The sequence below is a fragment of the Anser anser genome, assembly GCF_964211835.1.
Source record: "Anser anser genome assembly, chromosome: 15".
Lineage (NCBI taxonomy): Eukaryota > Metazoa > Chordata > Aves > Anseriformes > Anatidae > Anser > Anser anser.
Window position 1 is genome coordinate 16,792,903 of NC_139736.1, and position 22,627 is coordinate 16,815,529.

General features: G+C 38.2%; 1 protein-coding gene across 17 annotated transcripts in view; it reads right to left on the reverse strand.

Moving 5' to 3' along the window:
- Positions 1 to 9,294: 9,294 nt before the first annotated feature.
- Positions 9,295 to 22,627, reverse strand: part of GRIN2A (glutamate ionotropic receptor NMDA type subunit 2A) — a 226,225-nt gene continuing 212,892 nt past the window's right edge. For 11 of the 17 annotated variants that reach the window (XM_083799670.1, XM_083799668.1, XM_083799673.1 and 8 more), the window contains one exon: positions 9,296 to 22,475. In XM_083799670.1, coding sequence (XP_083655796.1) covers positions 20,685 to 22,475 — 1,791 coding nt within the window. In that variant the 3' untranslated portion in view covers positions 9,296 to 20,684. Of the gene's footprint in view, positions 22,476 to 22,627 lie in introns of all 17 variants that reach the window. The other 6 variants (XM_083799677.1, XM_083799676.1, XM_083799667.1 and 3 more) reach the window with 3 other exon arrangements.

A 22,627-nucleotide genomic window follows, 5' to 3' on the forward strand; every position in this document is an offset into this window, starting at 1 on the left:
ACAGTCTACAACTTCCTCGTAAGGGGGTGTCGAGAGGCAGGAGACCTTTTCTCCATTAACACCAGTGACAGGACCCGCGGGAACGGGGTTAAGCTGAGGCAGGGGAAATTTAGGCTCGACATCAGGAGGGAGTTCTTCACGGAGAGGGTGGTTGCACACTGGAACAGGCTCCCCAGGGAAGTGGTCACTGCACCGAGCCTGTCTGAATTTAAGAAGAGATTGGACTGTGCACTTAGTCACATGGTCTGAACTTTTGGGTAGACCTGTGCGGTATCAAGAGTTGGACTTGATGATCCTTAAGGGTCCCTTCCAACTCAGGATATTCTATGATTCTATGATTCTATGCTGGCTGGGCCTGATTCCATGGATGCCATGCACGTGCTGTGTGATCTCACCCAAAATGATTTGCTCCATAACTTTCCCTGGAACTGAGAGGTCAGTCTGACAGGCCTGTAGTTCCCCGGGTCCTCCTTACGGCCCTTCTTGTAGATGGGAGTCACATCAGTAACTGTTCACCTCTTGGACTAATGTCTCTCTTCAGGACTGAGGGGCTGCCTTCTTTTGTGAAGATTGCTTTTGCTACCGCAGCAAGCAGATTTCAGAGTACATAAAGCAGCCATTCAGTGAATCCCTGGCATATCTGCTATTGCTAACACCAGGCCTGGAAGCCTGCAATCAAGTAGTGAATAGGATCATGACTGAGGGAATTGCAGATTGAGAGCAAGAAAAAGTCCGTGATGCCAATGAAGAAATGTGTTTCCAGTACAGAATGTTAATGGAGAGTTGCTGTGAAAAATGATTAAAAGCTGATAGAAAATACAGACTATGCAAAACTGATGTTATCAGGTTCCATTTCATTTTAGTCATTCAAGGAACTGAATCAGTTATTATAACCACCATTCGATGGTCTCAATAGTTTTCCCTGTCTGCATGTTTATTACCAGGTTTTCAGATTAAGGCAAGAATAGTGAGCAGCTCATGTTAAAATACAAGGTTGTGAGCACATTCTTCATAGGTTATAAAAACTGTATTTGCCAGGCTTCAAGTTGGCACACTGCATGGGAAGAAAACTAGAGAGTATAAATCCATTTGTAGCTGCACTTCATTGCAAAAGTAATTATGTGGGGAAATGCAAGGTTTTTAAAACATCTACAGCATGGTATACTCAACAGATAAGACATCCACACTGGGGAAAACATATTTTTCAAAGTATTTCAGTCTGACACAGAAGTCAATGGAGTCGACAGCATCCTCCGTACCTGCCTGTGCAATACACGCACATTAACTTTTTTTCTTGTACTGCACACACCAGCTGAACACAAAATCTGACAAGGCCTTTCATATCCACCACTTGCAACCTACCCAGGCACTCTCTGAACTGAAAGGTTTTGTTCCCTGTGCAACCTGTCCTATTTTTTTTTAAGGATCTGACTTCAGTGTTCGAAGAAAGGGAAGAAAGTAGTTCATTGTTCACAGCTTAACTGATGTATTTCTGCACTAGCACCTGCGTAGACAGTTCCTCTCACAGGTATGAAAGGACAAAACATCAAGGATGGCTGAATAGAAACCCATCTCTGTGATGCTTCCCTACAACTAGGGCAGACCTTATGTCAACAAGCCCAGCACACGTGAGAGCATATGGCTCCTTGCACAAAGTTGAAATTTAGTGTCACATTGTCTATGGGCAAATCCTGAAGTGGTCCTGCCACACCCACAAACCAGTATTTCACCAGGTGTTTGTTTTTCATTAGGTCTTGTTGGAGATTAAATATAGAAGAAATACATACTGGGAGATGGGCGCCAACATTTTCAAATCATTTAAAGGGTGACAGCATACCTGAAGACAATGTTGCCAGAGTCCTCTGTATTCATAAGGCTCCTGAAAACTTAAAATACTGTCTCTGTTTGGCAGGATACATCACAGTGTGTATTTCCAGGAGAAAGTGAGGTATCAGGGGACTGGAGAAAAAAAAAAAAAAAAGAGAGAGAGAAAAATGGAAAAATTAAGGTTTCTTCATTTTAAAAACTTGGTTAATTGAAAGAAAAATAGATTTGTTCAGAACAAAACTTCTCACTAAGAAATTTGCCATGTGTTTCTCTTTCTTCTCCTCTATATACCTAAGGAGAGTAGGCTGCCATGAGTTGAAATAGCTTATCCAGGCCTCATTGTATTTTACTTGAAATTATCTTTTTTGGAGCTTGGCATCTTGAAGAAAATTCCTAAAATGAGTTAGGCTGCACTAAACTAGCTTCATTAATGTAATAAAACTTCAAAGTAGACAGAATGACAGAATCATCTAGGTTGAAAGAGACCTCCAAGATCACCTAGTCCAACCTCTGACCTAACACTAACAAGTCCTCCACTAAGCCATATCACTAAGCTCTACATCTAAGCGTCTTTTAAAGACCTCCAGGGATGGTGACTCAACCACTTCCCTGGGCAGCCCATTCCAATGCCTAACAACCCTTTCAGTAAAGATGTGCTTCCTAATATCCAACCTAAACCTCCCCTGGCACAACTTTAGCCCATTCCCCCTCATCCTGTCACCAGACACGTGGGAGAATAGACCAACCCCCACCTCGCTACAGCCTCCTTTAAGGTACCTGTAGAGTGTGATAAAGTCGCCCCTGAGCCTCCTCTTCTCCAGGCTGGACAATCCCAGCTCCCTCAGCCGCTCCTTGTAAGACTTGTTCTCCAGACCCCTTTGTTGCCCTTCTCTGGACTTGCTCAAGCACCTCCATGTCCTTCTTGTAGTGAGGGGCCCAAAACTGAACACAGTACTTGAGGTGCGGCCTCACCAGAGCCGAGTACAGGGGGACAATCACTTCCCTAGCCCTGCTGGCCACACTGCTTCTTATACAAGCCAGGATGCTGTTGGCCTTCTAGGCCACCTGAGCACACTGCTGGCTCATATTCAGCCGACTATCAACCAATACTCCCAGGTAGACGATTTATTCTATGCATAGCAATCAACATGTAAATAAATACAAGAATTCAAATGACTCATATAAATATTGGGGGGGATTATATCGCTTTTGGGAAGCGTAACAGTTACTCCAGCACATCAGGGAACAGAAAACTGGCTCACTCACACTCAGGAGATTGATCTACGTCAGATGGTACCAGTATTGAGTTAGTGCATACGAGGACAGCATGGCACCTCCCGGTATTCAGTCCATAACATTGCTGCCGTACAATATGTTGTGTAACATCTCTTATTCACAATACAGTATTTTTATTCAGCAATTGGAAGGATTTACCGGTATAAGGAGGGCTTTCATCTGCTAGTTGTATGGGCTGAATACCAATTATTTGGTATTTGGTATTAAACCTTGTTTAACTGAGAAATTTGAGCAGGGCAGTGCCAAGTTAGGTGCTTCACTAGGAGCAGCCGCTGTGTACCTGCTCCATCCCATCCCCATGGCTTCAGTACTCCTGAAGCAGAGTTTCTGCAGAGATTTTTTTTTTATTGTTGCTCTCATGAAACATTCATTACTTTATTACACCAATTACACCAATGAATGGACATCTTGAGTCAGCCTACTGAGTTACCCAGTGACACCCACTCCTCCTGCTCCCCTCTGTCACCTGCCTGTTTAAATGAGGGGGGGGAAAAAAAAAAAAAAAAAAAAAAGCCTGAGGTGTGTTTTGGTTGGTTTGGTTTGTTGGGTTTTTTTGTTTGTCTTTTGGCATTCGCCATGCACTGAAGACAGTGAAAAGACATGATAATGCTAAAATAGGACTGTCACCATCTTATGTCTACAAAGAGAACTTTAGTTTGATTGGTGGACCATTAAAATGCAGACCCTTAATGAAGATCTAACTTGGGCACAAGGATCGTTTCTGGAATATGAATCAACTCTTCTGATTAAATCTCTGAAACCATTACTACAGGACTTTTCTTTTTATAACCTAGCTCATTAAAAAAATATTTGGATCCCTCTTGTTATAGTTAGCTCAAATTCTCTCATTAAGCCCTCTTTTATGATCATTTTTCTAATGCTGAAGCTCTTAAGGGGAAACAAAGCTGTTTCCTCCAAAGGGCTTTTCCTTTGTGCCTGTTGCAAGGAGGACGGTGTGGTAATGTTCAGGGGAGCTGCTCTGCACCGCACACAAGCAACCAGCCAGCAAAAACAGTGAAAAATTAAGCCAAAAAAGGAAACACTTTCATAATCAAGGGGCTCTGAGGATACTACAACAAATTCACCAGGGTCTAACACACAGCTAATACCACAAGCATGATCCACTGAAAATATGATGTGGAAAAGCCTTTAAAAATTATCTGGCAACATAACTTATACAAGGTTAACAGACAATGAAGTTTCCGTGTAAGATCAGGCCAAAGATTCCAAGTTAGGACAAACTGACCAATGCTTCCCAGGCTTTGCTGTGAGTTTCAGGTCTGTAGCTTTAGAAATAATTCTTCCGCCCTGTGCTCACCTGCAAACAGGTCCCCTCGGTATGAAGAGTAGCATGGTGTCAGGCCTGGCAGGGATTGGGAGTTTGTCTTGCAGGCAGGTGTGGGTTGAGATCAATTTGGAGGCTCATCCTCATTGTCATATTGCATCCCAAATGTTGGTGGTTCCAGAGATGTGCTTAGCTTCATTGCTTCTCTCTTTACATTAGGCTTCTGCTGACAATGGTTAGATACTGTGAAGTGATCCCAGCAGCCTTCAGGGTAGGAGAAGATAGAGTATTTGAGTATTTTTAACTATTTTATTGCTGCAAAGCCAGTTGGCATCTGGCAAGACTGGGAGCTTCTTATTTTAGTGCCTGCTCCTTGTGGAGCAGTGGAGGAGTGCGAGACCGATTCTGGCAAGGACATTACTTTCAAATGGAGGAGCAGCAGGAGTGAATGCAAAGATGTAAAAGTGACACAGGATCCAAAGGCATGGCAGTGCTGGGTCCAGTATAAGAAAGCAGACTCCTAGTCCAGAATTCTTCTTTGCTTCCGACCAAAAATAAAGCAGGATTTTCATAAATCCCAGGCTGCTGGCCAAAAAGTGCAAGATTTTATATCTTAATCCAGGACATATGATTAGCATGCAAACTGGCCAACCATCTGTGGCACCTGGCATTATCAAGGTCTGTTTGACACACATAGGCAATGTTCTTCCCAGACTAACTGACCACTGAGCCATCTGTTTCCCTAAAAATCACTCATGTGATTGCTGCTATAATCAGTAAATAGGGGTTTGGTATTGGGAGCATTGAATTCACTTTAGAGAGGATTGGAGAAGCTGCTTCTTTAAAATACTTACCCATAACCATACACACACAAGCAGTCCCTAAAATGTCAACAGCCCTGACGTATTCTCAACAGCAGCCACATTTCTGGACTATTAAATCTTTGCAATTCCTGGTAAAGACTGAGACCAAATTCTCTCCGATTTTCACCCATACAAAGAAGCCAGTGGGAACACTTTGCAATTAGGAGGATCAGAGTGGTCCCAGGTTATAATTGGTCTCTGTGCATTTCAGCGAAGCCATAAGTGCACGGGCTGCTGAGACAAAGTTACCCTGCATCCTCACTGGGGTAATAGGTAGCAGTTCACTATGAGTTAATTTATATTTAATTCTTTGTGGGTTGCCCATGTGTAAATAACTACATGTCACCTCCTTATGCAAAATCACAGGATTTTGTTGTTACAGCACTGAGGCAAGTATTCAAGACTGCAGTCTGAAGCATTAGCCCACAGACAATAAGAGGGCATAAGTTATCGCACTGCAGATAACTTTACATCTTACTTTCCCTCCGAGCCTCAGAAAGAGAAAATGCTTCCACAAGAAATATGCAGGACCAGCTGGGGAATACACCGATGTGGGCAATGAGCTGGCAAGTCTGGTTCATGTACTCTTCAGTCTCCCCACCCACTGCTCTAAGGCCTGAGAAATACATAAAAATACCATGATCAAATAGGGCTAGTTTCACCAGTGACTCAGTTCTCCCTGTATGACTGGTTCTGCTGCCTGTGTACAGCTCCTCACAGAAATAAACTTGTGAGTTTTTTTCAGATCACAGGAAGAACTAAAGACAAGTGTTCCATTTTCTGAAAACATCAATACTTAACACTTTACTTGATAACCTAAACTGGATTTCTCATTCTCTGACTTCAAAGCATTTAGTGGTCTAACCCAGCACAACATATTACATAATGAAGCTTTTTTTGATGCAGAACATTAATTCAGAAAATCCTCAGCACACAGAATGCAGTATCACTACACACAGGCATTTGGGGCATAGAAGTATGCAGCTGCATCCAGCGTCCCTTAAAGCACAAAGCTGCTAGCCCTCACCCTAGCCCATGCAGCACCTTTCCTTTCTTTGCTATTCCAAGCTAGAATGTTTTGAAGGAAATCTAGAATGATCTATCAGACTAAAATATTACACAAAAAAAAAGGCATGTTTAGAAATGCTAGAAAATAAATATATACAAGCAAAATGATTTAAGCTATCTAAATGTTTTGATTGCAAAAATACCATCAAAAAAAAAAAAAAGGTTATAGATGTCATTATGCTCTGAATACTGAAATCATCTTCTCATTGCGGAGTGGCAGTGCAGAAATAAATGCAATGTTAGTTTTTGTAGAGACAGAAATAGAAAAGAACATGGATATTACAATGCACTTATCTAATGCATGGAAATGTGCTGACCCAGCAGGTCTGGTTCAAGGTGGAGCTCACACTTCCATAATGTTCTAGCAGGGACAGAAACAGAGAAAACTGTTAGGCGTAGACAGAGAGAATGGGAAGCTAGAAGGAAGGTTAAAAGAGTAGAGCTGTTCAGAGAAGAGATATGTGAAAGCAAGCAAAAGTACAAATATAGTTAAGGCCACATTGGGTGCTCCATTTGCTGAGATAATAGTGCATCCATGGAAAGGAGCAGTAGTGAGCTTAAAGCTGAGTAAAACATGACCTCATTATCTTCCAGAAATCATTCCTGCATTTCTTTTTAGGGTAAAAAATTAAATGGAGTAACAATTTGAGGTTTTTCTTTAAAGAATTTAATGAATTATTTTCTTGATTGGTTAAGATTTACTGTGAGAAGTTCTTACAAGTGAACCACATGTTCAAAGATGTTTGCACCATTTTTCTGCAGGATGCTTACAGTTGTCGAGTACTATTTGAAAGTTCCTCCCACAGAAAAACCCCTCCACATCATCCCCACCCCTACTTTTAGACATAAGCCCTTCACATATATTTACATGTGAAATAATATGGGTACCAGGGATTAACTCACTCTGCAGATTTCAAAGCCTGTATGAGGAAACACTCCTTGTGGCCAGATCAATGCAACAGCAGTTTGGTTCTCAGAGGAAAATCAAAGTTATTCTAGTCACCCCGTTCCTACTACTTTTATCCTCTCGAGGGTACACAAATGGCTCATCTTTTGTATCTGCAGTAGAGGAACTTGGAGGCATTTCCACTACCATGAGAATTATAATTTTTTTCTCTTTCTGGGGAAAGAGAAGGGTAAAATCAGCATTATGATATTATAGTACAAATGAAAAAATTTTTTCTTCATTTGAGAAAATTCTCAACTGACAAAAATATGCCGGCTTGGAAATTGGAAGTAAAACCTGTCCAAAGCCTCTGTTTTCCCTTGTGCATAGAGAAATGTCTGCTGTGATTCCTACTTGGTTTGTTTTCCCTGTGCTGTACAAAGGGAGAGCGCTGCTCATAGCCAAACTTCTGTGTGGCCAAACATCATCAGTCCTCAGAGTAATTAGTGGAACTACACACTTCCATAATGAGAAGGCCTTAGACTTTCAAACCTGGTTAATATTGTATTTTCTCAGCCTGGTTAATATTTTATTTTTTCTCTTTAAATTCCTATGCTCAGATTTTCAGCATTTTGTAACTTTCATAGGTCTTTACGTAAAGTATTACATCTTACTGGCCTGACCATACATAGCCTCTGAAAATGTTCAGTGGTGTCACGAGATGTGCCACATCTACCTAGCAGGTTGAGGTCCACTCTAAAAAGAGAGAAAGAAACAACAGACTGTGCTTTTGCAGCACAAATAGGATTTTAAGGCTCCTATACTATTGCTGTTAAATGAAACTTGGAACTGCATGGACATCACTGAAAAATGTCTTTGACCTTGCAATAACCATGTGTAAACAACATTAATCATGACTAACTTCGATATTACTGTGTCTTGTTGCCCACCAAAGTAACTTCAGTGTGTTATAATTGTTATTACGATACTTAAGGAACTATCATCACTTACATTATAAACAGAGATTATTTTTAATAAGTAAGTTTTGAGCATACTGATTTGAAAATAATAGAGACAACTTCTGTAATGATCATCCTATGTAAGCTAACTAGTGGAAAATAAATTATCAATAGATTAGAAGTAGACTGCAAGTTGGAGAAGAACAGAAGTGGTACAGGATAGACAGATCGCACAATAGACTTGCAATTTGTAGGAGCCATTATTTGATTTTTGTACTGGAACAAGTCCACAAAGGGAAGATAAAGCTATTTGTAAACTGCTGGGAGAGGCAGAGAGACAAGTGGTGAGTGTGACCAATGGGGGAAAAAAACAACACAAGTAGGGTGCTTGGTGTTCCTGTATATAGAGACAAGTTGACCTTAGCAGTTGGCCTTAAGACAGGTGGTTTTGTGTCCAAATTACTTGTGTTCATACCAAGCAAACGGCTCGCTTTGCTATGAACACTGCTGGCAGTACCATGCAGAATATGTCAGACTTAAAATGCTTCTGTTTCCCAGTCACCACTTAATTTTATTTTAAATGAGCAAAGTTGTGGAGTACTCACAGTTGCCATAGGCACATCAGCAAAGATTCAAAAGGGGGATCTGGGAGAACATGACTATCTTAGAAACAAATCCAAAGGGAACCAAACCTGAAGCTGACATGACTTATACATGCACCGATGGAAATGAGCTATCGTGTCAGGTAGAGATGGCAGGAGCAGTCTGGATACAAAAACCAGCTCAGCTCTTCAGCCAGAAAACTATTTCCAGATTAGAGTCACACCGACTGCTTCCTGCATCATCTGTTTCTTTTATAGGCCTCTGCTTCTTTCAGATGACTGGAGGACTTGAACTGGGTCTCTGGGAGACAACACTGCAGGTGAACAAAGCCATTCAGATTGCTGAATGTTATTTTACTTCGTGGAATGGGAATTTTAGACAAAAATAGAGAGAAGTCCCTTTAAAACTGTCTTCTGGCAGTTGAGCATAAGCCCAGCAGTCTTTACTCATTAAAAACTTCATTAAGAATAGAATTTCAGTTTTATCTCTCTCATATTATCTGTGCAGTCGTGTTTATCGTGGGAACAAATGAACAGGACTGTTCTGCTCAGAGATCTGTGAGCAACTTTTCACCTCCTGTCCATTACTTTTATATTCCGCTCATAGGATCATGGAATTATTTAGGATAGAAAAGACTTCCACAATCATCAGGACTAACCATTGCATAGCACACTTATCAAAACGATGCTTTGAATTTATATAATGTCTTTCATCCCACTGCGTCAAAGAACATTATTCTAACTGCTGAGTGATTGTTTATGCCCATGTTAGCAAATAAAGGAAGACTTTCATTAGCTGATTTGAAATTCTGGAAAATGTGGTCATACAAAACTACCTAGGAGCTCCTTGTGAACCTTGCTCCTTTAGGTCCACTGGCCAGGCAAAAGGTCAAATCTTTGTAAATATTTTTATTGCTTCACTAAATCCCCTATTTTAACTGATGCCTTGATTAAATAGAACATTAAACAAGTTTGCTGATATCAAAGGCATTGAACATATCTGCCATTTTCTACCCCTTGGTTTGCTCTCTCCCATCCTCACCTGACCCACCTGTGAGAGCACTGTCATGGCAGGAGCACTTCACACCTGCACCTTTTAGGAACAGAAGCCTTCTTGACACCATTTTCTCCTCGGGCTGGATGCTGCCTCCACACTCACCCCAAAGATCTTTTATATTTCTGCAGCCAAGAACATCTCTTCGTACAAGCCCCTTGTATTTTGTATGGCTGCTGTAGTTCAGAATACATGAAAATGGTGCCACACCATAATGGACCATCCTTAGCTTAGCTCCTGTGCTCCCTCTGTTGAGGAGCGTCATTCAAGCTAGACTTCTCACATAGAATGAGTTTTTCCTAAGTTAATTGTCTCTGTCCTTTTCATGAATTAAATTAAACTGGGAGCATCAAGTATATGCTGTCAGGTTTAGCTTCAGGCATCTTCACCTTTAGGTATTTTCTAACAGCAAAGGATGACTCAAAACATGTGGTTGTTAACACCTTTCAAATCAAATATGAAAAAATAAAAGGTAAGCCTTATTCATAGATGACACTTTATCTTGTACCATTTAACAAGGAACACAGACAAGAATGATTCCATTGTTCATTTTCATATCAATTGGCAGAAATTACCTTTATTAGAAAAATGAATTTTTCATATATTTACATTTTTTACATCTTGTTATACTTGGCACATGTGTTTTCTCCAAATAGTTATATACATTTCAGTACACACAGACATTCAAGTCCCCCGTTCCCTTAATGTTTTTCTACATATTTAACAAAAATGAAGAACACAATACAATTTGTAAGACAACCATAATATTATATATTATTCTATCATAAAAAGTTTGAAGCAAACATTTGTTTTAGATATGTTTCAAAATATTTATACAGTATTAGCACTCAGTCATGCACAGGGTTAAAATATGGTTGGGGTGAACTGCTGTGAGACGGTATGCATAATGCAGGAGAGAAGTGTATGACTCCCAGCTCCTCCAAGTTGCAATGTGTGCTGTTGGGGAAATCCTACTGCCACCGGGGTTGTAAAGGTGTGGATGGATGGATGCAGGGGTAGCCAGGTGTATGCATAACTTTATAGCATGGCAGTTTAAATTGTCTGTGCAGACACTTGCATGTTAAAAATAATTTCATTTTCCTAAACCTATCTAATAAAACAGGCAGTAATTGGAATGTCAAAACTAGTTTTTAATTATTCTCTTTTCCCCCATACCTTTTCTTTTGAAGAATCCATTAAACTATGAATTTTATCATAAAATTCTGGATTCACTTAAAAATGAATTATTTTATGCTGTATTCCATAACCAATATACTTTTCCTTCTACTCTAACATCTTGATTTGTTTCCCAAGGTGAAATGAGGTCTTCAAACCTCTACTATTCTTTGCTAGCAATTGGAATTTTATGACTTACCCTTTGTTTTGAAATACTACGCTCTTGAGAATGTTATAGTAAATTGTACTAGTAAATAAAAGAAGTAATAGGCTTTTTAATTTACTGTGTATGGAATCAAGTGGTTCCAAGACTTCTGGTAAGATGTTATTCATGGATTGCAAATCTCTTCAACCACAATGTAGATTAGTGCTCTGTGTAACCAGTACAAATTGGCACACGTGGACTATTTTCCCCATCAGAATGCGAATACTTTTCCAAGTGTACTAATAATTAATTTTCTTTGTGAGCAAAATCTAAATCTAGTATTGTGAATTCTTCGCAAGATACACAGAAAACTAACCCGAAGCTTTAGCATGAGGACCAAAGATCCAATACTAATTTTTGTCTCTCTCTTTTTTTTTAAGAGTACAACTGCAAATAGCTTCTATCAAACTCAAAATATCAATGTGTTACTTGAAACTTTTAATAAATCTTTGTCACAATGCTGCATTTTTCTCTTGCTCCTCATTTCTCCAAAGAAAACCCCACCTTTATACATATATAAAAGCTTATATATAGCTTTTATATATATACATGTATGTATAAAATTTTGCATTAAAATAGTATACTTAGTTAAAAGTCAGGTAGGAGTCTGCCTAACACATTAATGAATTCTGTTTGTACCTTCTGGCTTGCACAGGGAAGACACAAGATACACTGTGCATGTGGGTGTGAAGTATGAAGACAGAGAGATCAAGCTGTTCTTCATCAGTGCAGAATGGATGTTCCGAAATGAATATGACTATTTCGAAATAGTATGGCTGATGTAAAGTATAAATCATAAACAGTTATTAAAAATTGCACAAGTTTCATTTCTAGCTGCACACAATTTTATATGATGCAACTGCCATACTTTTGCAACATGAGATTTGGTTTTGGTATTTTAATTCTGAGCATGAATTGCACTAAGGATCAGCTGTGCCATCACTCACTTACACATCCCTGTTTAAGTCAAAAGGTGTTTTGCCTAAGTTTGGAATCCAGGCCTAGGCCACGTAAAGACAAGGTAACCAAAATTTTTCTTATTGCAGACACACTTGCAAGGAACTGTAGACAAAAGTTGACCCTACGGAATTTTCTGTTTCAGGGTTGAAGTGGAAAAAGGAATAACTATCCAACTCTCCCTTTGAAAAAAAAAAAAAAAAAAAGTTCAGGTATGACTTCAAATATATCAATCCAAGGCATTTTTTATCATAAATTTTGGTTAGATCATTTGGAAATAAGAAAAAAAGACGAATACCACAATCTGTTGGTCAAGATCTCCACATCATCAGTAATAACAAGTTCAAAAGCCTATGCATTGAGAAAAAAAAACATTTTTGACTAACACAACTGCTACATACTGCCTCTCTGTGCCACATCCATTTCGAAAACTGTGCAGTCTGCATGGACAAACACAAGGGCTGCCGCTGGTACACAGACCAACTGATCTTCCCTGGTAAGTTTTGGGTTTTAAGTATCCTTCCTCAGCTGCTTTAAGCAATGTGTTTAACGGCCAGGTGTGCCATAAACTGACACAAACTTTTAACGTCAGAGCCATTGGGCCAAAAGACCCTCTCTGGCCATGAATCCTCAAAACAGCATGAGAAGACATCCTTTTCCCATGCCTAGTTAAATGGAAATGATAGAGAGCATCGTTTCCAGCTCTTTCAGACAGGAACTCTTCTCTACCATGTTTTCACGTGTCCTGGCACTCCTGATCCCCAGAAAGTCCTTTAGCCTCTTCAGTAAATGCTTCTAGGGAGTTTGGATTTAGGAGGTTTGGAAAGGAGAGAAGAGAATCACTTAAAATAAAGCACTGCTGAAATGTGTTCTACGGCTTGGGGAGATTACTCACACATGGCTAGGTGGGGAAGGGTAAGCACGCACACGTGTATACTGTATATATATTTAGGTTAACAAGTTTAAACAATTAATAAACAGCTTCTTATGGTATTTGGTAATTAAAATATCAGGTTTGTATCATTCAAAATAGTGCAACCTACATAGTAATATACAGGAAAATTACACGCATTGCTCCTATTACCATTAATATGCTTTTGCATATCAGGATGACAGGATATCCTTTTCCATAGGATTAACCTTTTGCATATTTAATTGTATTCTTTGGCCCATTTTCCTGTGAAACTTTGTATGACAACATAAAGACTTTGGCTTGGAAAAATAAAAAAAAAAAAAAAATCCCGTTTTTCTCAGTGACTTATAAACTCAAACAGAATTCAAACCACCTTTGTTAATAATTACCACCTCCTCTAGAATATGCCCATCACAGAACGTTTGCTAATGTGAATAACTGTGAACCTCCAATTTCCTTTCTTTTTTCACTTTTGAACATCATTTATACTTCAAATATTGCACATGTCCGCCAATTTTATTTTATTTTATTTTTTTCCAACTCTCTTAATCTTGTCCCTACAGTGAACAAGAAAAGCCTCATTCCCCACAGAGGAGGGCACGGGAACCTTGTGAGGGCCTTCAACTGCATAACTGCAATTCCAGATACAGTTTGGCAATGTGAAACAGAACCTAAAATATATTTCCAAACTGCTTTTTGCTATTAAACGGGCTCAATAAAATATAATCAGACTAAAGAATCCTGTAGTGATGATGTAACATAAATCTCTTCAAAAAGGCTATTCTTATGTACTGCAATGTACAATACTCAAATAAAAAAACTATATTATCATAATCTTGTTGCTGAAAAAAAAATACCATTTCTTTTAATAATACTAGAAGTGCAAAACTAGACATTCTCTACTAAAATTTCATGTCACTGTCAATTTTACCATTTGCCCACAGTAAAGCTTTGTACCATTGATGAGAAGTGTGGAAACCTTCATCAATTCCCAAACAGTCTCACCTCATTCAGAACTTTACAGTGCACTGGATAAGTATCATAATATTTACTAGTATTTATTTTCACAGTTTTAGAACGTGCACATAGAAATATAATTTTTGAAACAGATCAGTGAAAACAAATACAAATACAAAAGGGAAAGGAGAAACCATCCAGGAGTATAGTCGCTTATTACCACTACTTTTGAAGAGCTGGAGAATCAAAACCATCTCTCTTTTAAATATGTAATACTATAGTCAATGTGGTTATCTACTAATAAAGGTATTGCATGACAACATTAGAGCATGGTTATATACTCTACTAATTTAATATAGGTAAAGAATTGAGTAAAAGGAGTAAAAAAGTGTCACTTAAATGCAAAACAACAAAAGCCTTGTAAATAGTGAGGCAACTTAATTTTACTTATATTATTTCTGGTTCTTAAATTATAGATATGACAAGATCATCACATAATCAGCAGTGGATTCTTACAGCTGTTTAGATCTGTATTCATTTTAAAAACAATTTAAACCACAGCAGATACATCCTGCAGGATGTAACCAAAACGCTCCTGAACCTGCAAGAACAACAGAGTGCATTTTCACTGCCCTGCAGGGTGATGCACACTTGTATTCCTGACTTCCAAAGTCGCAGGACATTGGAAGAGCACATATTCTTAGAGACCATACTCTGTACACAGGTCCAGAGAAGCAGGGCAAAAAAAATTTTTTTGAAAGCTTGATTTGAGTGAGGAGCTTATTTACAAACAGTGCAGTAACTCTCCTCCTGCAGAGCAGAGAGAAGCAAGGCAGCATTTCTGCTCCCATTTAACTGAGGAGCAGACACCAATGAACATGAACAACCACCTCTCCATCCCGCAGACATTGCTGCTACACTGCAATGAAGGTGAACAGGTGAACATGGGATTAATTCCACGATGAGAGCTAAACACCAACAAGAATTTTACACTATGTACAATATGTGCACATCAGACAGAGAAGTCTGCATGATCTGAATGATGGAAGAGACGTGACGGTCTTGAGGCTACTCTTGTGTAATTTAACTACAGCTTTGTAGGTGACTTCAGCCAGAGCAGGTTGAGCCTTTTCTGTATCATATCTTATAGTTTCCTGTACTTGCATACAAGTCCACAGGTAAATACATAGCTGTGATTAAATTGTGATTCCCTCCTACTGGTAGCAATTATAAACATTTTGCTAATACATTTAAATAAGATAGTACAGGCTGTACGGAGAAGGGAAATGGCTTGTACCATAAAAGTCATACTTAGAAAGGCCTTTGTGCTCTTTTAGATGTTCCTTCATCACTGTTATACTTTGAAGGCTCTGCTCTCAATAGGAAGGAAGTTTAGATTAAAAAAATAACATCAGTAAAATAAGCAAATTAGGTATATCAGCTGAAAACTGTTTTTATGTTGCAAACCAGATTACCCTATATAGGAAATATACCTATTTCAAAGGGGCTTTTGAGCTAAAATAGACCTAGAGCTGGGAAAGGTAAAGTTTAGCAACGGGATACATGACATAAATACATTTCATCTTGAAAGAAGCACATGATGTGATGATCAACACTTAACACAAACTACCCAAGCCACACCATGGTTGCTGTTCTATATTAACTAAGAGATGATTTTATCATAAAAGATTTGTTTTCACTAGGTTTCATATATAACATATGCTAAATGCAATGTAAAACAACAAAAAGATTCACCTCTTGAATTCTTCCTAAATCCAGACTGAATCTAAGACCCTTAGATTCGTATCACAATTCCTGTTCTACATTGGTGAACCCAGGGAAGGAATAGTACCAAAGTCTTCACCAACAATGTACCCTAAGATGCATATGCTACACTGCAGAAATATAAAAATAGCAAGTTATTCTACAAGGAATAGATGCTAACACTCTTATTTCATGCTGGACAGTCACATGGTATAAAGAAAACTATGATACTGGCTAGATTAGAAGTACCAAAGAATCCACAACAGACAGGTGCAACCTTAGTAACTACTTGAATAAGCACAGGAATCCATATGACCTGCAAGTTTTAAACTGTATTCACTTGCAGATTCAATTTAGCAGATTTCAAGGTTGGGGATAAATAGACCATTACTTTACTAAGCACACCTATTTGAAATGGCTGAGTTAGAACCTATAGCTTCTAAAAAGTCAACAGAAAGAGAGACAGAAATACTTTCAGGACACATCACCAGCATAACTGCTTCCAAGCCTTTGGTGCCCTGAACTGCCATCAGGAGGGAGCTTTCCCTCTCTACTTCCGTCCCCCAGCTGGTGACAGAAAGAGCTTAGCTTTCCAGCACAGAAACTCAAAACTACATAGCTCTAGTTTTTGCTGCCTTTAGAACTCTATAAGAGATTTATTTTCACCAGGAAAACAAAAACAAAAACAAAAAAAAAACAGCATCAACAACAAAAAACACCCTGATTTCCCTTAGCTTTATTGTAAGCCTTAGTTTACCTCGTAAGTGTTCCTGAAAGATCACAGAAAGAGAGACATGTTCATGAGATGCTGCCAAAACATGGTGAGCTGGTGGTGATTTGGTTTCAGTTTGTCCACAGCACTCTTTTTCCTAACCAAGCTTCTTAAATAGCAGAATAATGAATTTTGAGCAAAAGCTACCAAAACATTAAATGAAAATTTCCAGAAATACAAAGAACTCTCAATTTTCATTAATTTTATCTTATATATTAATGTATCTTATTTCCATGCTTTTAAGTTAGTGGGTGCCTACACTGCTCTATGAAACACAAGCAGAACACAAAATCCATTTGAAAGAAAAAGGAAATTTTACTGTGGTGCAAAGGGAAAGACAAAAACATGAAGAAATTCTACAATGTCTTTAAAAGAGGAAAAAAGCAAGAGGCAGGCATGTCTATGTAGCTGTTTTTACCTCCATGTACCTACTCCATTCCTCAGCAATTCAATATCCTGCCTCCATAAAAGTTGTCGTCCAGGAGCAGTGTAACACTATGGGACATGCTACCAAGAATGGCCCATATCATTTACAGCCTGATTCAGTTCCAGCTGGAGTCACGGGAAATCTTGGTGATAGGAATGACCAACAATCTGCTAGAGCTGTAATCAGGAAAATGTAACAAGTCACCAGCACCATCCAGAAAGGTACAGAAAGGATGGCCACTTATGCAGGAAGATTCTTTTCTCCTCTTCAAGAATAGCAGCAGCTAGAGTGAGAGAGAGGGAAATACAGAAAGTCTTGATCTCAGTTTAATTGAAAGTCAACGCAAATATATCAACAAAGCTCAGGCAGTATTCAGAATTCCACACGTCCTACGGCTGAGCCTCACAAGCTGTGGCTTGTGGCTCTACTCTTAAAAGTTTTTCCTTCAACTTCTCAGCTTCATCTTCTTTACATGTATACATCAACAACCTCACCAGCTACTCATCTAAAACCCTACATTTTAGCCTTTTCTTCCCCTTGGATTCAGTCATAATATATGCCAAGATCAAAACCACAAATGCATGCAGATTCTTATCCCTCTACTTTCAGTATCTGCCTTTTTTTTTTTCTTTTTTTCTTATAAGGCAGCATTTTTTATTTCCATGTGAGCAACTGCTGTGCAACATTATCAGGTCTTCTGTCTGTCTCTTTAATTTGGTTTGGTGTGGGATTGTTTTACACATTTGTAGCTAATAACAAATCTCTACTGTCACCAGAAATTTGCTCAAATCAGAAACAGCAAACACTGGAGTATATTTCTTTTCAGTTAATTTGCTTGTACATTTCACAGAAGGATAAATCCACCTGGGTTTAGGATGTTTACATCTGGATTTCAACAGTTTATTTAGAAAATGTTTAAATTGGGAATTTTTCTTTCCCAGAACTTTATATACAGTATTTGTCTACATATTGAAGTATGGGTGTCTAGCTGCAGATAGAGATGACATTACAAACAACTTGGAGTCAGTATTTTGAGTGCTTTAAGATGATGTGAAAGACATAAGCCACCACTGAGCTTCACGATTCACTTGGTAAGCTTCTCAGCGACTTACAAGCTAGTTTTTTGATATGACACCAACAAATAGTCTGTCTGCTGAAACACACCAGGTGGTTCAAAATACTTAAGATTTTACTTAATCTACTATGATTTGGATGGAAAATGAAAATTTGCCTCAAATATTTTAATTAATTGTTACAACAATACTTATACCTTTAGCGCATTTGCCTTCGTGTAGACCAAAGACAAATATTTTATACACATGGGAGAGGGTTTTTGTTTATCAAAAGTATTGTTCATTCCACCCATAAACATCCTAGCCCTGCTTAGCTCATACAACTATTCCTATGAGATGGGAATCTCTGCAAGGGCAGTCAAGGATCTTCTGTTTATAAGAACTGGAGCCAGTGAGGCACCAGAAAGCATATCATGTTAATGACGTCCAATAATTATGACCAAATGTTGAATAAGGAATACTCAGAAGATATTTATTCTGGACAGAGTGAAGATGGCCATAGATACGCTTTCTGAACATAGATGTAATAAGATATACTAAGATTTTTGGAAGCTGGGAAGGGATTTGGAAAGCCCAAATCCCAGTGTATTTCATTCCTTCAAAAATATCATCCTTCACCTTTATGGTGAATGTACAAATACATTTTTAAATACCAAGAACTCATTGTGGACTGTTTGGTAGTTAAAGTCAGCTCAAATCTGTTTAATTAAAGAATTGTAAACAAAAAATCAATAAGCCATATTTGTCTATCCCTACGCATCATCTATATTACTTCCCATTTGCAGCTCTCCTCTGAAGTATGCTACTCCACACTAACCAACTTGCATACTGTACCTCTGGCATGCAGATATACAATTACAACTGATGTAAGAATGATTCTATTGAGAAGAATTTTAGTTTAGGGAAACAGGGGTTTTTAGCTAGGGTAATATTTACATTTTCCAATTCACAGTGGTAATGGTTTCCCTGTTCACTGACCTTCAGTGAAATGTAAGGAATAACACTTGAATAATCTAAACTTCCTCTACACACAAAAAAATAGAGCAATTCTTAGAATATCAGGAGAATGGCAGAGCACCACCTGTTGATGCTTTCAGTATTTAAATATATTAGCAATTTACTTCTTTAGTTTAAATAAAATTTACAACTATACACTCTACTCACGGAAGACTTCCTCTCATCCCTTCCACACTCCCTTATGGTTATAGGGCGTGGGGAAGGGTGTGTAGAACACATTTTGTTTCTGAAACATCCTGATTAACCTTTACTAAAAATAAAAGCCATCCTTGTTATGTGAATATCTTTGCATACCAGTGAGTGATGATACTGTCCCTTAGCTGTGTGCACATATTCAATTTATATGACAGATTTGATTAGAGAGGTTAAGAAACTGGTCTGATGTTCAACAAATATGTATGATATTCCAGAAGGAACAAGTCCCTTATAAGGTGTTAATCCTTCATGGTGTATGCAAATAAACAATATTGCGTTCCTTGCCGATAACACTGAACATATGGCTGTTGGTGTTTGATACTGTATTAACAGCTTTAGTAATATTAACATACAGTTAATTAGATATCAGTAACACGCTAAGAACAAAGAACTACTGTGGGTTGGGATTTGGTTTGGGAAATGAAGAAATAAAAGAAATACTATACAGCCCTGAGTAATCACCAGTAAGGGGCAAATGCAAACTTACATACATATTAGGCCTCAAGGTTACTAATGATGTCCACAGCTCCACAATAAGTGACATATACTGATTGCTAAAAATATATACTCTGGATTAGGCAGTTGTGAATTTTTTGACAAGATGACTGCAGACTTTTCAATGAACCTAGCTTGTAATGGCAAGTGCATGTGAAATATAAGAAAAGCATTTGTACATTAACATTAACCAAAATCTACAGGGCTTCCTTTTGGTACACAGCAGTTCACATGTTTGGGGCTATGGTCTTCCCATTTATTTTCTATCAGTCTAGAATGAACATATTAATTTTCTGCTAACACATTGTGTTTTATTGATTAAGGTTCTGGGGCTTGGAGGTTTTTTTTCTGTTTTTTTTTTTTTTTTCTTTTAAAATGATCATGAAGCTAAAATATATTTTTGAAAGCCTAGCTGTCTGTTCTCTTTCAGTCTTTTTTTTCTTTTAACTGTGCAAATGCATTCCTAATTCTTTTTGTCTGTGTCATAGTACATGCATACCATATTGCTTATCCAGTACTAAAAAATCATTAAACATTTCTAAGGACAAAAGTACATTGAATGATACTTAGCAACAGAAATTAGAATAACCGAAATAGTAAAATAATTAGATACAAAACAGCATAGTTGCCAACATATATTGGGGCTATTCCAGTACAGCTTGCCATTTATATAAAGTATACATAAATGGCTATTTTTTTTCTCCTTTTCAACAAGACATATTTCAAAAGGATGCTTGAGAGCATACTAGTTTACCTATTCATGTACAAAAGTACACTGAGAAAGGGAGAGGTTTACATATCATTTACTATAGCAGGATACTGTTAAAGGAAATATTCTCCCTCTAAGATGGTGGCAACTATTTTTCCCTATAGATAAAGTGTTCATGGAAAATTTAAACATCTGATTCAATGCTAGGCATTTTCTTATACACACGTCTATTGCTACAGGAATTTAAAACCCTTGGAGTTGAGTACACGCTATTCCTATTTGCAACATAAGGCAAAACATGCTCTGAAATGTACATGTCATTATGGATCCGACCATCCCTCGAACAGTATGATGCTGTAGACTTTATGGATGACCTTAAATAATTATCATTTCTTCCTTTGGATGGTAATGAATATTTATAAAGATCAGGTGGATTTCGCCTAAGAGATAAGTGCTGGTCGTCACGATACGAGTGCAGAAAGGGATTATCTTCTGAGTGAACAGGATACAGGGACTTGCTCCGCTTACTGTCCTCTAGAGCATGAGTTAAAAGTGAGGCTTTGTTGCTCAACAGTTTGCTTGAGGGAACACTAAACATGCTTGCATATGGACTACTTTGTAGAAACTTCTCTTTTTCTTTCAAGCTTATACTACGAGAAGGTCTTCCAGTATCAATTTCCCTGGACTTATCAGCAATATTATCGAAAGAATGTTGCCTGCTAATCCTCAACTTGTTTTTTTTATGATATTGCAGAGCATTATTATGTGACCAACTATGTTCATATATTTCTTCAGGAAGTGATAAGTTTGTTGTATCCTGCAGCATCTGATCTTCCTCAATATCATAGAGGTTCCCCATCCGCAAGCATGCGTCACATTTATAGGGAGATCTGCCTGAATAATGTCCCGTATAAGTGGGCAAATTAGAAAGACAGCTCCTACAGTGGGTGGAATTCTGTCTGTATCTATCATTCATGTCAACTAGGGAAGCGTTTTTATCTTTTAAACTGTAGTGCTTTGCATGAAGTTTATACTGGTCATTATTTGGAAGACTGTCTTCATTATGTAGGGGAGTCCTGTTAGCATGCTCTGCTTTCCTGTAGTTGTCATTGTGATCTTGATAAACATCAGGAAGTTCTATAGTTTCTGGAAGGACAATGTTTTCGATGTACTGAGGTGTGTCCAAGTGGAATCCTGGCTCGTTGTCAGCATCAATTGTGTAGATTTTATCCCGTGGAGAGCTCTGCTTGGTTTTCAGATATGTTAGTTCCACTTCACTACAATCTTTTGGGTATTTTGATGCTACTGTTCTTTTTTTAAAATTGTCCTTGGTTTTGTGGTGCTTGTTGTTATTTTCTGGTTCCATATGGCAAGTAGCTCGGCTTGATGTCTCCGATACATCTGAATGGACAATCTCTTCGGGAAGGTATCTTTGGCTTTTCACTGAAAGTTGCCTGTTTTCATCTGACCCGTTTTCCCTCTGGGAACCTTGGCTCTGACGTACAGATTCTTGACGTAAAGATTCAACAGATTTCCTCCAAAGCTGCCTGGGTCTGGAGTTCACTTTTGCTTCTGCTGTTACTGCAACCTCTACTGTATTTGGATTGGACTCATTCAACGTGAGAGGATGCTGACCTTGGAAAACATAGTTGTTAAGATTGTCCTTGTGCCGATTGCCTGGAAGTGTCTGCAGTTCACTCACATTTTCACCAAAAAAGTTGTCCTTTGTCTGAAAGGATCTGTTATCAGAAAATACCAAGTTTCCCTTATCCATGACCATGTCCATAATCAAGGAACCCCTCTGAATAAAATCAGCTGTTCTTTTGGGGGAGTTAATTCTTGAAGGATTGATATTGGTCATATTTTTTGCTGTTCGTAGTAGTTTTAACATGTTGGATTGGGAATTGGTCAAAGTAAAGTCAGGAGACTTCTTTTTTTCTTCAATATGTACTCCATGAATGCAGCTGTAAATACCCTGTAATATGAGTAATATAAAATAAATTAAATCACTAGATGTAAATTTAAAATACTTTCATTTTATTTTTATTGGCAGTAAAGAAAAAATAAACATTACTCATCTAATTAATTGAAAGATTAAAAGTAGATATCTACCCTTTTGGCATTTCT